Genomic DNA, 13,903 nt, shown 5'->3' with positions numbered 1-13,903 from the left:
GTCCCTTGTCAATTTTACATTGTATTTTTTAAAATGTAACTGCCTACTCCCAAACTGTCATTTGAAGTAAAACACATAGCCAAGTATTATTCTCCACAATGTTTTTATTGTGCATTAAAAAAAGAAAACAAATAAAATTAGATATGTTATCTGCCAATAGAACTTAACCAAAAAGTGCATTCGATGCGTCCAAAAATATAGAAAATATACCAAATCAAATCATTATTTAATCAAAAAAATAATGTCAAAGCAATAACTCCAAGGCCAATAATAAATAACATGTTATCTCCTCCGATTCCGCAACATGTCTGGTTGACGAACGGCCGTTCAGAAACGAACTGAAAAGCAGGAAATGAATAGCACTAAATGAAAAACACGAAAAGAAAAGTGCAAATCAACACTCATCAAACTTCTACTAACACGAAATTAGCAGAAGGAGCCCAAAGGGTGGCGCTAAAGAGCTGAAAAACCATGTAGTACGTCACTACATTCATAATTGTTGGCCAACATTTGTGTGACCGTGTGTATGCAAGACAAGTTTGAGCCAACGCCCTTCAGACAGAATTCCACAGTTTTGTTGGCGGAAAGTCCGATCATGTGTACAAGAAATACAGAGTAAGGGGGTGGGATATGGGCAATGCACAATATTGCAGACGGAATGAGGGGGTGCAAAATAAGAAATGTAAAGCCTGGCATACAAAATATGTCTTAGTGACAAAAGGAACGTACATCAGAGAGACCTATTTTATATGTAATGCTCTACATTCCTTTTTCTCCACCCCCTCACTGTGTATGCATTGCTGTAATTCCCTCTTCTCCACCTCCTCACTCCGTATGAGATGCTGTATTATACCTAATCCGCACCTCCTCATTCTGTATACAGTGCTGTGTATTCCCTGGACCACGAAGCTTGATCCTGATATTGTACCTTCCCTGTCCCCCCACCGCTCCATTCCATATGCCATAATGTGTTTCCCTGGGCTACAATCTCTCGATCCATATGCCAAACTGTACATTCCCTATTCTGCAACACCTTGTACCATTCACTATGCTGTACATTCTCATATTCCACATCATATCATTCTATGTAACATTCTCTACATTCCTTATGCAGCACTGACTCATTCCATATGCCATTCTGAATATTTACTATTTTCCAATGCCTCATTCCGTATACCATGCTGTACGTTCCCTATTCCTACCACCTCATTCGGTATACCATACTGTACCTTCCCTATTCCTACCGCCTATTTCAGTATACCATGCTGTACCTTCCCTATTCCTACCACCCCATCCAGTATACCATGTTATACGTTCCCTATTCCTACCACCCCATTCAGTATACCATGTTATACGTTCCCTATTCCTACCACCTCATTCGGTATACCATGCTGTACCTTCCCTATTCCTGCCGCCTCATTCAGTATACCATGCTGTACCTTCCCTATTCTTACCACCCTATTCAGTCTACCATGTTATACGTTCCCTATTCCTACCACCTCATTTGATGCACCATGCTGTATGTGCCCTACTCCCACTGCCTCATTTCTTATGCCATGCTGAATATCCCCTTTTTTCTACTGCCTGATTCTGTTTATCTTGCTGTACACTCCTCATTCTGTAACGCCTCATTCCATATGATGTACACTCCTATTCCCACCACTTTATTCAATGTACCATTCTGTATGTTCCCTATTCCCACTGCCTCATTTGTTATGCCATGCTGAATATTCCTTATTCTGCAACTCCTCATTGCATATACCATGTTGTACGCTCCCTATACCCTCTGCCTCATTTGGTATACCATGCTGTGTATTCCCGATGACCGCTGTCTCATTCCGTATTCTATGCTGTATGTTGCTTGTTCTACAACATCTCATTTCATACACCATGCTGTACATTCCCCATCCCACAGATTTAGAATTTTCTTGCACTTTAATGGAGAAACTAACTGCATGAAGAGGGCATCTCTGTACATAGCTGAACCCTGTTCATCCTAATTCATTGTGATGCCAGACAGCCACCATCTAAGGAAATCTTCAATACCTTTTGGTTTATTCCTTCAAAAGTATAAGTTGATAAAAGTGTTAATCGGCTGTGTTTAGGTATTAATACATCTCATTATAAAGCAATCTCCAGTTTCACTGGCTTCCTTTTTGGATGTAAACAAATATTTCCAACAATAAAGGCAGAAGAAAAGACAATCCATACATGTTTATAGGTTTCACTAGTTGCATTTTCCTGTCTTATTGCTTTCACAGGGAACTTCAGTGATGTCCTTTTAATATCATTCCCAAGCAAATGCCTAAAGCAAAATGGTACAAGGTGTCATTTATTGAATGCAGCAGGCTGCCTGGTCTTATACTTACCTTCGTCCTCGATCTGGTGTTCTTCATTGTGTGTTCTTGCCAGGTGTAGCACAGCTCTTTCTCTGAAAACATCATTGCTAGGTCGTCTTTAGGCTGCGTGTTGTGGTCCAGTTCATTACTATGTGAAGAGCTGTGCTCTGCATGACCACTGGAGGCCACCATAAGTATGGCTCTCCCCTTAGGAATGAGTGGGACTGTGGCATGATGAAGAAGACTTGGCTCCTGATGGGGCCACACAGTGAAGATCACTGAATTGAAGATTAGGGTGAGTATAAAATACTAGGTGGGCTGTAATCACTGGAATTGCTGGATCCCTTAAAGCAGTAGTCTCCAAACTGTGGCCTGGAGGCCAGATGCGGTCATTTGCTTGCTTTTACCTGGCCCTTGGAACACGATTTCATCCAATGACCCCAACAAATTCCTCCCAAGATACCAATGATCGGGCACAATTTCTACCAATTACACCAGCGATGGGGCACAGTTTCTCCCAATGAAACCAACAATGGGGGGCCAATGATGGGGCACAATTCTTCCCAATGACACCAATGTTGGGGCACAATTCCTCTCACTGGCATTGACTGATAGCCACAATCTGGACCACCTAAAGTCTGAAGGACAGCAAACTGGCCCTTTGTTTAGAAAGTTTGGAGAACCCTGCATTAAAGGTTAGCTTGTTCCAAAGATACAGTTGTCCTTTAAAGCCTAACTACATGCAAATTTTTTTTTTGTTTGGTTAAAATGGGGAGGAGTTTTTGTCCAATGTTATAAGTATCTATGACCTTACGTATTTCTTTCCCTGTGACACCTGTACAAGAAATGAGGGCTGTGGTTGTCATTGGGACAGGCAGGTATGACCGCATGGAAGAAAACCATCAGGTCTTCAGGAAGAAACTCAAGACCTACCTCTTCTAAGAAGCTGGACAACACAGGAGAGATCTAGCGCCTTGAGGCGATTCAGTTCGCATTTGCAGCGCTATACAAATTATTCATTCATTCGTGAAAACATAATTTCTAACTCTTAGCCCTCATGCACACAGGCTGTTAAAAAACGTTATGAAAACGCCAGTATCTTTGCAGTGATTTTTTTAAACTTTTTTCAGCTTTTTTCAGCGTTTTTGCAATAGCGTTTTTTAGCGGTTTTTAGCGTTTTTCTGCATTAGCGTTTTTGAGCGTTTTTCAGCGTTAGAGCGTTTTTACAGCTGAAAAACGTCTTTCAGAACCCACTGGTCCTGGGTTTTTTTTACAGCTTAAAAACGCCTATGCCACTTGCAGCTCAAAAACGCCTAGGTGGGCATGAAGCCATAGACTAACATAGACAGGCCTTTTTAAGCTGCAAAAAAAGCTCAAAAAAGCAGCTGTAAAAACGTCCGTGTGCATGAGGACTTAGTCTACTAAAAATGTTTTCTTGTCTATACCCCTCTTGGAGAAATTGCCTATTTTCCTGTCCTGACAGGAAGTGTCAGGAACCCTCCCCTATAAGGGCATATTAAAATCTTGACGTGGGTTCAACCCCTTCCCAGCTCTATTCAAAGCAAATAAAGTTGAGGCTGTTTTTGGGCTTTAAAGTATAACTAAAGTTTGTTTTTATTGTTTTTTTTTTTTTATAGTTTTGGATAGCATGGAGTGAGATTAGAATGCCTGTCAGATTTTTTTTTTTCTGTGCCAATGAGTTTTCATCTTCTCTATTTGTTGCGTTTACTGTTATCACTGAAAGTGAAAGAAAATCCCAAATTTTGGATTGCCACCAGAACAAGTATGGAAGGGAAATCTAATACAGACACTAGTGCCGGTGACAGCCAGGGATTCTGACACTTTGAAGGGATTTCCTCTCTCACTTCCTGTTCTTTTTATAAGTAAGTGAAGAGAAATCTCCCCAATAAGACGCAGTTGGCAAAAAGTGGTTATAACCCTAAAAATAAACAATTGCAGCGCTATGTGATATAATATAATATTCATTGGTAGCTCGCAGGACATCTATCTATATCACAGTGGTTATAACCCTCCCTTATTGTGTCCAAAATGAAAAAAAAAAAGTTTTGCCTTTAGTTCTACTTTTAATTTCAAAGCTGAAACTTTGTTTTGTACACAAGGGGAAATGTTAGAGGTTTTATGAATTTTTTGCCATCTTGTGTTCCTATTGGGCAGATCTCTCCTAATGCTGTCCTCACCAACAAGGACACAGGCAATGGAAGCCTGAACTGGGAGGAATATGAATGTTGCTATAAAATACCGGTTGCCTGACTATCTGTGTTTTGACACTGACCCGAAACAAATATTCAATTTAAAAACTCATAGGTAAAGTCCATGCTCCAAATCCGCATATTTTTTCCAGGTTGATGTCTTAAAGATTTCTAAATATTTAACCAAGAGGGTCAGTAAAAGAACATAAATTAAAGCACTGATAAAACCTGTGTTGCCATCTACATGTTTTATCTGGAAAAAGCCCTCTGATTCCTCCTGTATTGAATTGTATTTTAACTGTACTGTTTGCCCTAACACTGTAAAGCGATGCGCAAACTGTTGGCGCTATATAAATCCTGTATAATAATAATCTCTTGTGTTTTGTATTCTTATTTAGTTTGTCCGTTTCCAGCGGAGACAGTCGGGATCCGTGACCTAAGTCCAACTGATGTGTCCCTTTCATGGTCTTTACCCGGCACTTATACTTCTGTTAATCTCCTATGTGAGACTGAAATCAGGAAAACACATGGACAGGTGGAAAGGGTAATATTATTTCTCCTTAGCGCTGTATAATCATCCCCCTGTGGTCATTGTTCAGTTATTGATTACTTGTAGTAGCATATTTTACCACGATCAGAAATTTCATCCTAAAAATAGTAACTGAAGTGTATGGGAAAAAAAATTACAAAAAAATATTTTCTGCCTGCTATCACACCGATTATGTGATAGAGAGCTGGTCCTCCGGACTCCAGATCTTTAGTACGAGAACCCCAATCTTGGCCTCACTAGCACAGTCACTGACCTAAAACAAGTATGCTGGACAAGAGTTTAGACTGACTTCACTGGTTACTTGATGGGGCTTATCTCACTACGCAGTGAAGCCAGGAACAGGATGACCACTACAAAGCCTGCATCCCTAAAAAATACATTAAGCACTGGCAGCTCCTGTGTTTCCATTTCTAAAATATTTTTTTTTTATAGTTGCTTACTTACCATTATTTTCCAGCACTGCCTTAACCCTCTTGGGCATGGAGTTCACCAGAGCTTCACAGGTTGCCACAGGAGTCCTCTTCCACTCCTCCATGACGACATCACGGAGCTGGTGGATGTTAGAGACCTTGCGCTCCTCCACCTTCCGTTTAAGGATGCCCTACAGATGCTCAATAGGGTTTAGGTCTGGAGACATGCTTGGTCAATCCATCACCTTTACCCTCGACTTCTTTAGCAAGGCAGTGGTTGTCTTGGAGGTGTGTTTGTGGTCATTATCATGTTGGAATACTGCCCTGCAGCCCAGTCTCCGAAGAGAGGGGATCATGCTCTGTTTCAGTATTTCACAGTACATAGGAATTCATGGTTCCCTCAATGAACTGTAGCTCCCCAGTGCTGGCAGCACTCATGCAGCCCCAGACCATGACACTTCCACCACCATGCTTGACTGTAGGCAAGACACACTTGTCTTTGTACTAATCATGTGGTTGCCGCCACACACGCTTGACATGATCTGAACCAAATAAGTTTATCTTGGTCTCATCAGACCATAGGATGTGGTTCCAGTAATCCATGTCCTTAGTCTGCTTGTCTTCAGCAAACTGCAGGCTTTCTTGTGCATCATCTTTAGAAGAGGTTTCCTTCTGGGATGACAGCCATGCAGACCAATTTGATGCAGTGGTGCTGCGTATGGTCTGAGCACGGGCTGACCCCCACCCCTTCAACCTCTGCAGCAATGCTGGCAGCACTCGTACGTCTATTTCCCAAAGACAACCTCTGGATATGACGCTGAGCACGTGCACTCAACTTTTTTGGTCGACCATGGTGAGGCTTGTTGTGAGTGGAGCTTGTCCTGTTAAACCGCTGTATGGTCTTTGCCACCGTGCTGCAGCTCAGTTTCAGGGTCTTGGCAATCTTCTTATAGCCTAGGCCATCTTTATGTAGAGCAACAATTCTTTTTTTCAGATCCTTTAGAGAGTTCTTTGCCATGAGGTGCCATGTTGAACTTCCAGTGACCAGTATGAGAGAGTGAGAGCAATAACACCAAATTTAACACACCTGCTCCTCATTCACATCTGAGACTTTGTAACACTAATGAGTCACATGTCAACAGGGAGGGAAAATGGCTAATTGGGCCCAATTTGGACATTTTCACTTAGGGGTGTACTCGCTTTTGTTGCCAGCGGTTTAGACATTAATGGCTGTGTGTTGAGTTATTTTGAGGGGACAGACAATTTACACTGTTATACAAGCTGTACACTCACTACTTTACATTGTAGCAAAGTGTCATTTCTTCAGTGTTGTCACATGAAAAGATATAATACAATATTTACAAAAATGTGAGGGGTGTACTCGCTTTTGTGAGATACTGTGTGTATATGTATGTGTATATATAGATATAAAATATTTTTATTGTTTATATATAATTTTTCTTTTTTTTTTTTTTTTTTACAGCGTAACATTACGTTGAAAGGAGCAGACAATACATTCTACACTTATCCTCTAAACAACCTGCATCCATACACCAACTATTATTTTCGCGTTCGATGTTCATCATATGATCATTTCTGGAAATGGAGCAACTGGACCAAAGAAAAGAATCACAAGACTTTGGCAGCAGGTACACTGCATATAGTATATGTCTTCCTTAGGACCCCAGGATGTTTTTTATTTTAATGATTATTAAGTTCAGGACTAAAATTCCAACTCCTTCCCTTTTCAGCCTAGCTATAACTATTGTTAAAAAACATTGAAACTGTCCTGGATAGTATATATTTTCAGATCTGGGCTTGCTGGTTGCTGATGAACCCCTATGGGCAACATGTTGTTCTTTGTTTATCTACTATATGGTCTATAACAGTGGTCTCCAAACTGTGGCCCTTTGCTTGCCTTTATTCTGCCCTCAGGGCGCTATTCCTCCCACTGACACTAACAAGGGGGCACCATTCCTTCCACTAACACCAACAGTGGAGAACAACTCCTCTCACTGACTCCAACAGTGGGGCATTTTTCCTGCCAGCAATGGGGCACTATTCCTCTCATTAATACCAACGATGGGTCACGATTCTTCCCACTACTACCAATGATGGGGCACTATCCTTCCATTGTCATATTTTTACTTCAGTGAAGCTAGAGCATTTACTATTTCTTCTGGCCACTCCGGCCCCCCAAAGTCTAAAGGACAGTAAACCGGCCCTTTGTTTTTGAAAGTTTAGAGACCCCAGGTCTATAGCCTAAATTTGTATTTTCTCATTTGCAGTAAAATTTGAGAAACACCTACTATATGGTTGCTAATTTAGACATGTGTGCCGTCAATAAATTCGTTTAGTTTTGTACGAAAATTAATTTGTATTTCATAATTCGTGTCCGAAATTCAATTCGGATTCGTACGAAATACGAATTTTCGTTAGATTCGTAAACTTTTCGTAAAAAAAATGAAAGTTCGTTATGATGAATTTATCATTATGAGGGGCTCCCACCATCCCTGTGCTGTGCTGACTTCCTGGGTTTTTAACTTTTTAGGTTCGTTAACTTTTCGTAACCATTACGAATGTTTGTTATGAATTTGGATCCGAAATTCATAAATGAAATTTCGTACAGAATTCGTATGCATAAAAGTTCGTATTTCGGATTCGTACGAATTTTCCATTCGTACGAAACTAATCGCACATTTCTAGTTGCTATGTGTTCCCATTCACACTACATAGAAAAATTAATAATTGTAATGTTCAGAATAGCTTGCAATGTGCAATTAGGGGACAGACTGAGGGACATTTTTTTTTTTAAACTGCATTCACATAAAATCATCAAACAAAATCCGTTGTCGGAAATTCCGATCGTGTGTTCACAAATCCGACGGACAAAGCGCCACGCATGCTCAGAATAAATAAAGAGATGAAAGCTATTGGCCACTGCCCCGTTTTATAGTCCCGACGTATGTGTTTTACGTCACCGCGTTTAGAACGATCGGATTTTCCGACAACTTTGTGTGACCGTGTGTATGCAAGACAAGTTTGAGCCAACATCCGTCGGAAAAAATCCTAGGATTTTGTTGTCGGAATGTCCGAACAAAGTCCGATCGTGTGTACGGGGCATAACTCCCCAGCCCCCTCATTAACATTGCATCAAAGGGAAAAGCTAAGTAGGATATTTAAGCAAGTAAAAAGGTAAATAGCAATTTTTAAGTTATGCTATGTAAATAGGAACATGTAACAAATATAAATTTGGTGTTATCCTAGTTTGGCAGCAAAAGTGGAAATGAACTGTAAAGCCATTAGCAAAGCCCAAGAATCATAGTTTACTCTTAAATATTTTAGTAGTTTGCATAACCCAACAACCCCCCATCTCAACTGTTATACTGTATCTATTTGTATTCTTGTATCTGCCATTATTGGAATTGTGTTTTTGAACTTCACAGCACCTTCAAGAAAGCTGGATATCTGGGCAGAACGGACACACACCCTGGAAAACTGTTCTATAGCAGTCTATTGGAAGGTATTTCTGAAAGTTTATTTAGTATCATGGTTACAATGCTTTGGAGTTTTCCAAACACAAGTCTGGTCTATCTCCGATCATTGACTATATACATCGGTGTGTGCATGTTATTTTGTAATCTCCTAGATGATGACTTATCTGCATGGATCTCTGCCAGTTCCCTAAAACATTGCTTGAAGATCTTTTATTTAAGGTATTATCATGTGTAGTCATTGCACACTGGCATTTGGGCCATTCATTCCAGGGTGGGGTTTTTACAACATACGTGATCTCTAAAGTAAACCTGTCAGGTAGAGGTTGAAGCCATCCATAGTAATAACTCTTAATCGTATGATTGTGCAAATATCAACCATTCCTGCAAAAGTCAAGTTTGCCCATATCTCCTCGTACCTCCTTTTTACTTCAAAGGCATGGGCAGCCTGTTTGGATAATTGGTAGAAGAAGGAATCACTCTCGTATGGATTTTATCATTATATGCTCAGTTTTAGATGTCAAGACTTGTGAAATGTTGATTTGTAACAAGAATTAGATGTATACAAACGCAAGAGTTCATGAGAACTTCATCCCCTACTAAAGTAGAACTATAGGCAAAACTTTTTTCATTTTGGATAGAGTAAGAGAGGGTTTTTTGCCATCTGTGTCACATTAGGGAGATTTACCTTCACTTCCTGTCACATAGCCAAAACAGGACATTCTCTGCAAATTAAGATAATTCTTTGGGGGCTCCTCAGGTCACCAGAACTAGTGTCCTCATATTTCTCCTCTATTACTTTTCTGGGGATAACACAAAATGTGGGTTTTTCCTTTTACTTTCAATGATAATGGTAAACAGGACGAAAAAAGAGGGGGACAGTCAGGTGTTCTAATTTCTCTCCAATCTGTACAAAACTTAAAAAAAAAAAAGTTTTGCCTTTTAGTTATTCACTTGTCGCCAAATCACGTTTAGCGCCCTCTAGTTGGGTATGTAATGTTTTTTTTTTTTTTTGGGGGGGGGGGGGGGGGGAGTTTCTAAGTAATTTTCTAGCACATGGAAAGAAAAAGTGCCAGAAAATGCCTGGTCTTCAAGTTATACTTTAGACCCCTTTCACACTCTTAGCGCGGCCATGTTAGCGGTAAGGCACTACTAATGACTAAGTGCACGTGAAGTGTGCGAAACGCGTCTACCCAGCATTCTGATTCCTTTAGTTTTTGGGATGTCCAAATAAAAAGGATTTTGATCTACAGTGGTGTGCGGCCATTTCTTCTAATTTCATTGTGTGCGGAGGCGAGCCGAGGCGAGCACCTACTGGATTATTAGGCTTCCTGGTCTCACCTGGAGCGGCGGGTGCGTCTTTTTCCACCGCTAGCTTTAGCTGAGCTTTTTGGCCACTAGCTGGGAGCTTTTAACCCCACGCTAATGCCGAAGAAAGGGTTAAATGCGCCCGAAAAGCACTTCGGCAGCGGCGCTTATTCATTTCAATGGGCAAGGGCGGTGGAGGAGTGGTGTAGAGCGGTGCGCTCCAAAAATGCTGCATTCAGGACTTTTTTCTAACGTCCTGCAAGTGCACTGCTCCAGTGTGAAAGCACTCGGGCCCTCGCAGGGGATGCGCTTTTCAGGCGCTTTTACAGGCGCTATTTTTAGCCCTTTAGCGCCTGAAAAATGCCTGCAGTGTGAAAGGGGTCTTATACTTTATTAATGTTTAGCTGGTGTAAATGGCTGAAATTAGCCTTTTGTTTTTTTATGACACCTGAAAGTTGAAGGATTGCATTGTGGGAATACCCCTTCTGAAATGGCTATGTGCGGGAGCTCACATTAGGGAGAATGTTCAGAATTAAAGTGGTTGTGAAGGCTGAAGGTTTTTTAAACTTCATGCATTCTATGCATAATGATAAAAAAACAAATGTGTGCTGCTCCCCCACAGCCCCCCTAATACTCACCTGAGCCCTTTCTTGATACTGCGATTATCACATGAACCTCGGCTGTCCCGGGTCTCTGTCTCCTCATTGGCTGAGACAAAGCAGCGGGACCCATTAGGCAGTTAGCCAATAAGGAGAGAGCGGGAGTGGGGCCTGAGCCACGGCTCTGTGTCTTATGGACAAAGAGTGGGGCTCGAGAGCGAGCACGCACCAGTGCCCCCCATAGCAAGCGGCTTTCTATTGGGGGCACTGGCCAAGGGGGGTGAGCCAGGAGCATTGGCGGGAGACCCGAGAAGAAGAGGATTGAGGCTGCTCTGTGCAAAACCATTACACAGAGCAGGTGAGTATATTGTATTTGTTTTATTTTTTTATAGAATCGTTAATATCACTTTGATTATGAGCTCAAGCGTGTTCAGATTCTAGTCCAGACCCTCCTGAGCAAACCCACCAGGAAGCTTTTACTTGTACTGAGCCAATTATCTTTGGCCAGAGCATTCTCTGCCCCCACCGCTGTACATATACAGTGGCTTTGTATACATGCAACTGTGGGAGGGGGGGGAAGCATAAGCTGCTTATGATTGGTCCAGTAGGATGACAGCTCAAAGGTAGACTTGTTCAAGTGGTTTCGGACCAAGATATAAGCAACTGAGTTCATCCCTATTCAGAATGAAAGAATGTTTTGATCACAAAAGTATAGAAACTCCTCCAAAATCCTTGGGTGACTAATAGTTCTTATCCATGTGCATCAATGTTGTTGAGTAGAGGTTTTATTTCTGATGTTCATCTGACTAAACAGTAACATTCCTGTCCGTATTCAATAAAGCTTTGTTAGGTAATGCTTAAAGCTAAATTCCGGGCAGTCACTCCCATGCAGTGAGGCCACCCCCATGCTGTAAGGGTTAAATGCTTGCTTAGGTCTAGGGGACCAGAAAATCACTTCCTCTTACCCAATCCTCCCCTCTCGCAGACTTCCTCAGGGCTGTTAGACCGGTTCCCACATCCTCTTCTCTCCTATGCTCTGGTGGTCGCAGGTCCTCTGATGTCATTAGGTACAATGCAGTGCCCATAGCCCTGCACTGGACATGAGGACGACTAAGGGACCGTCCACTGCCAGAGTGTAGGGAAATAGAGGAGAGTGCTTGGGGAACCAGAGTATTGGGTAAGTAAAATTACTTTTTATGGTGTAGATCAGTGGTCTCCAAACTGTTTGCTTTTGTTTGGCCCTTGGGGCACTATTTTCATCCACTGATATCAATAAAGGGGCAGAATTCCTCCCAATGATGCCAACATTGAGGCATAATGCCTCCCAATGACACCAAAGATGGGGCACAATTCCTCCCAATGACACCAATGATGGGATACAGTTCCTCCTACTGACACTAATGAAGGGGCCTTGTTCCTCCCACTGACACTAAAGATAGGGCTTTGTATAATCCCACTAATGTGGGGACCTTTTCTACTCCCAATGGCCCCACAGTTCGTCCCCCCCCCCCCCCCTTAAGTCTGAAGCAAAGTAAACTGGCCCATCTAACCACTGCAATTTGGGGGCAGCCCCACTACAAGGGAGGATATTTATTTACCCCGGAGATTAGGTTTTAAGCGTTTAGTTCCTTGCAACCAATAAGAATCCCTCTTGTACTGGTGTGATTTCAGCGAGTAAATTCTAGTGTATATGGGCAAAATAAGAAAAAATGCATGTACTTTGTCTCCATAATACATGCAGATCTTTCCACATTTTATCCCTTTAAACAACTATAAGTACAGATAAAGTAGCTGTTATCCTGCCAGAAAATCCTAAACATCTTTCTCTGCTGCCCAAGCTTGGTTATCATCCCTGAATTCTCCCTTCTGGACTACAGAATATGTTTCCATTATATTATAGAGATAAGAGGCTGCCCTGCTTACTGAACCCAGGAGTTTGCCTGCTTGGCATGGGAGCCATTCAGAGAACACTTTTTCACAATGAATAAAAAGCATTCTCTGATTGGATGAGGTGGGGATCGTGACGTCACTGCCCCTTGCCTCCTGTGCTTACGATGCAACGGGGCAGCCGCTCTGCACTGGACCTGGAAGCTAGTGGAGATCACAGGAATAGCATTGTCTACTACAGTGATTTTCAGCTTCTAGGAGCATTAGCCATGTATAGTATATACATAGTTACATTGCTCTAAGCTGTAACTATGTAAAAATATCAATTCCTGGAATTCAGCTTTAATGCATCAAATATACTTATAAAAGTCTGTTTTGATGGCAATGAATTAGCTTAGCTAAGGTAACTTGGAAATGTGTGTTTGTTTTCCAGCATTTACGGCCTTATGAAGCCAATGGAGAAGTGACCTCCTATAACATAGAGTGGAAGCCTCTGCACAGTAACGAGAAGTTCCAGCATGTCCGACTGTCTGGGGAGTCCAACAGAACCCAGATAAGCCTTTCTGCTGGGGATAACGGGGATTATGAAATAATTGTAACTGCCCTCAATTCAGCCGGATCATCACCACCTTCAAGTATGACCACTGTCCAACTTACCAGTGGTAAGTGCATCAGTTTTGACTTGATCTCTGTCACAAAAGAGGAACGTGTTTACATACATTTTAATTCATTTTAACATAGTTACAGTCAATCCAGTGTAACTATAGATAGATGAAATAGGTTGGGGAATCACACGTCTCTAGACCTGGGTCAACAAAGTGTGCAGCGGGTAGATTATGTAGTAAATACAAAGGATCACAGAGGGTGCAATAGGACTAGCAATCAGAAATTAATAACCATCGGCCTACCATAAAGAAGCATATGTGGTCTTGGAATAGTAAGTTGGAAGAGTGAACTGGCTTTTATTTACATACATCCGAGGGAGGGGACAAGGGGGTTTGGTGTTTAGATAGAAGTGGGGCTCAAATGTGGGAAGGAATGGTAGGAGAGAAAAAGAGAAGGACAGCCTGCCGAGCAACCCCCACCCAACGCAAAGGCGTTTTTCA

The 13,903-nt window shown here is 41.8% G+C and overlaps 1 protein-coding gene across 2 annotated transcripts in view; it reads left to right on the top strand.

Annotated features, from left to right (window-relative positions):
* Positions 1-13,903, top strand: part of LOC141132721 (leukemia inhibitory factor receptor-like) — a 150,127-nt gene that overhangs the window by 108,942 nt on the left and 27,282 nt on the right. For both annotated transcript variants that reach the window (XR_012242959.1, XM_073621483.1), the window contains exons 10-13: positions 4,948-5,093; positions 6,993-7,158; positions 8,956-9,032; positions 13,231-13,459. Coding sequence is in view for 1 of the 2 variants with exons in the window: in XM_073621483.1 (XP_073477584.1) it covers positions 4,948-5,093; positions 6,993-7,158; positions 8,956-9,032; positions 13,231-13,459 (618 nt within the window). In the remaining variant the exon portion in view is untranslated. The remainder of the gene's footprint in view (positions 1-4,947; positions 5,094-6,992; positions 7,159-8,955; positions 9,033-13,230; positions 13,460-13,903) is intronic.

Source organism: Aquarana catesbeiana, linkage group LG01 (genome assembly GCF_042186555.1).
Source record: "Aquarana catesbeiana isolate 2022-GZ linkage group LG01, ASM4218655v1, whole genome shotgun sequence".
NCBI lineage: Eukaryota > Metazoa > Chordata > Amphibia > Anura > Ranidae > Aquarana > Aquarana catesbeiana.
Note: the sequence above shows the minus strand (reverse complement) of the source record. Positions and strands in the feature narration are given on the sequence as shown.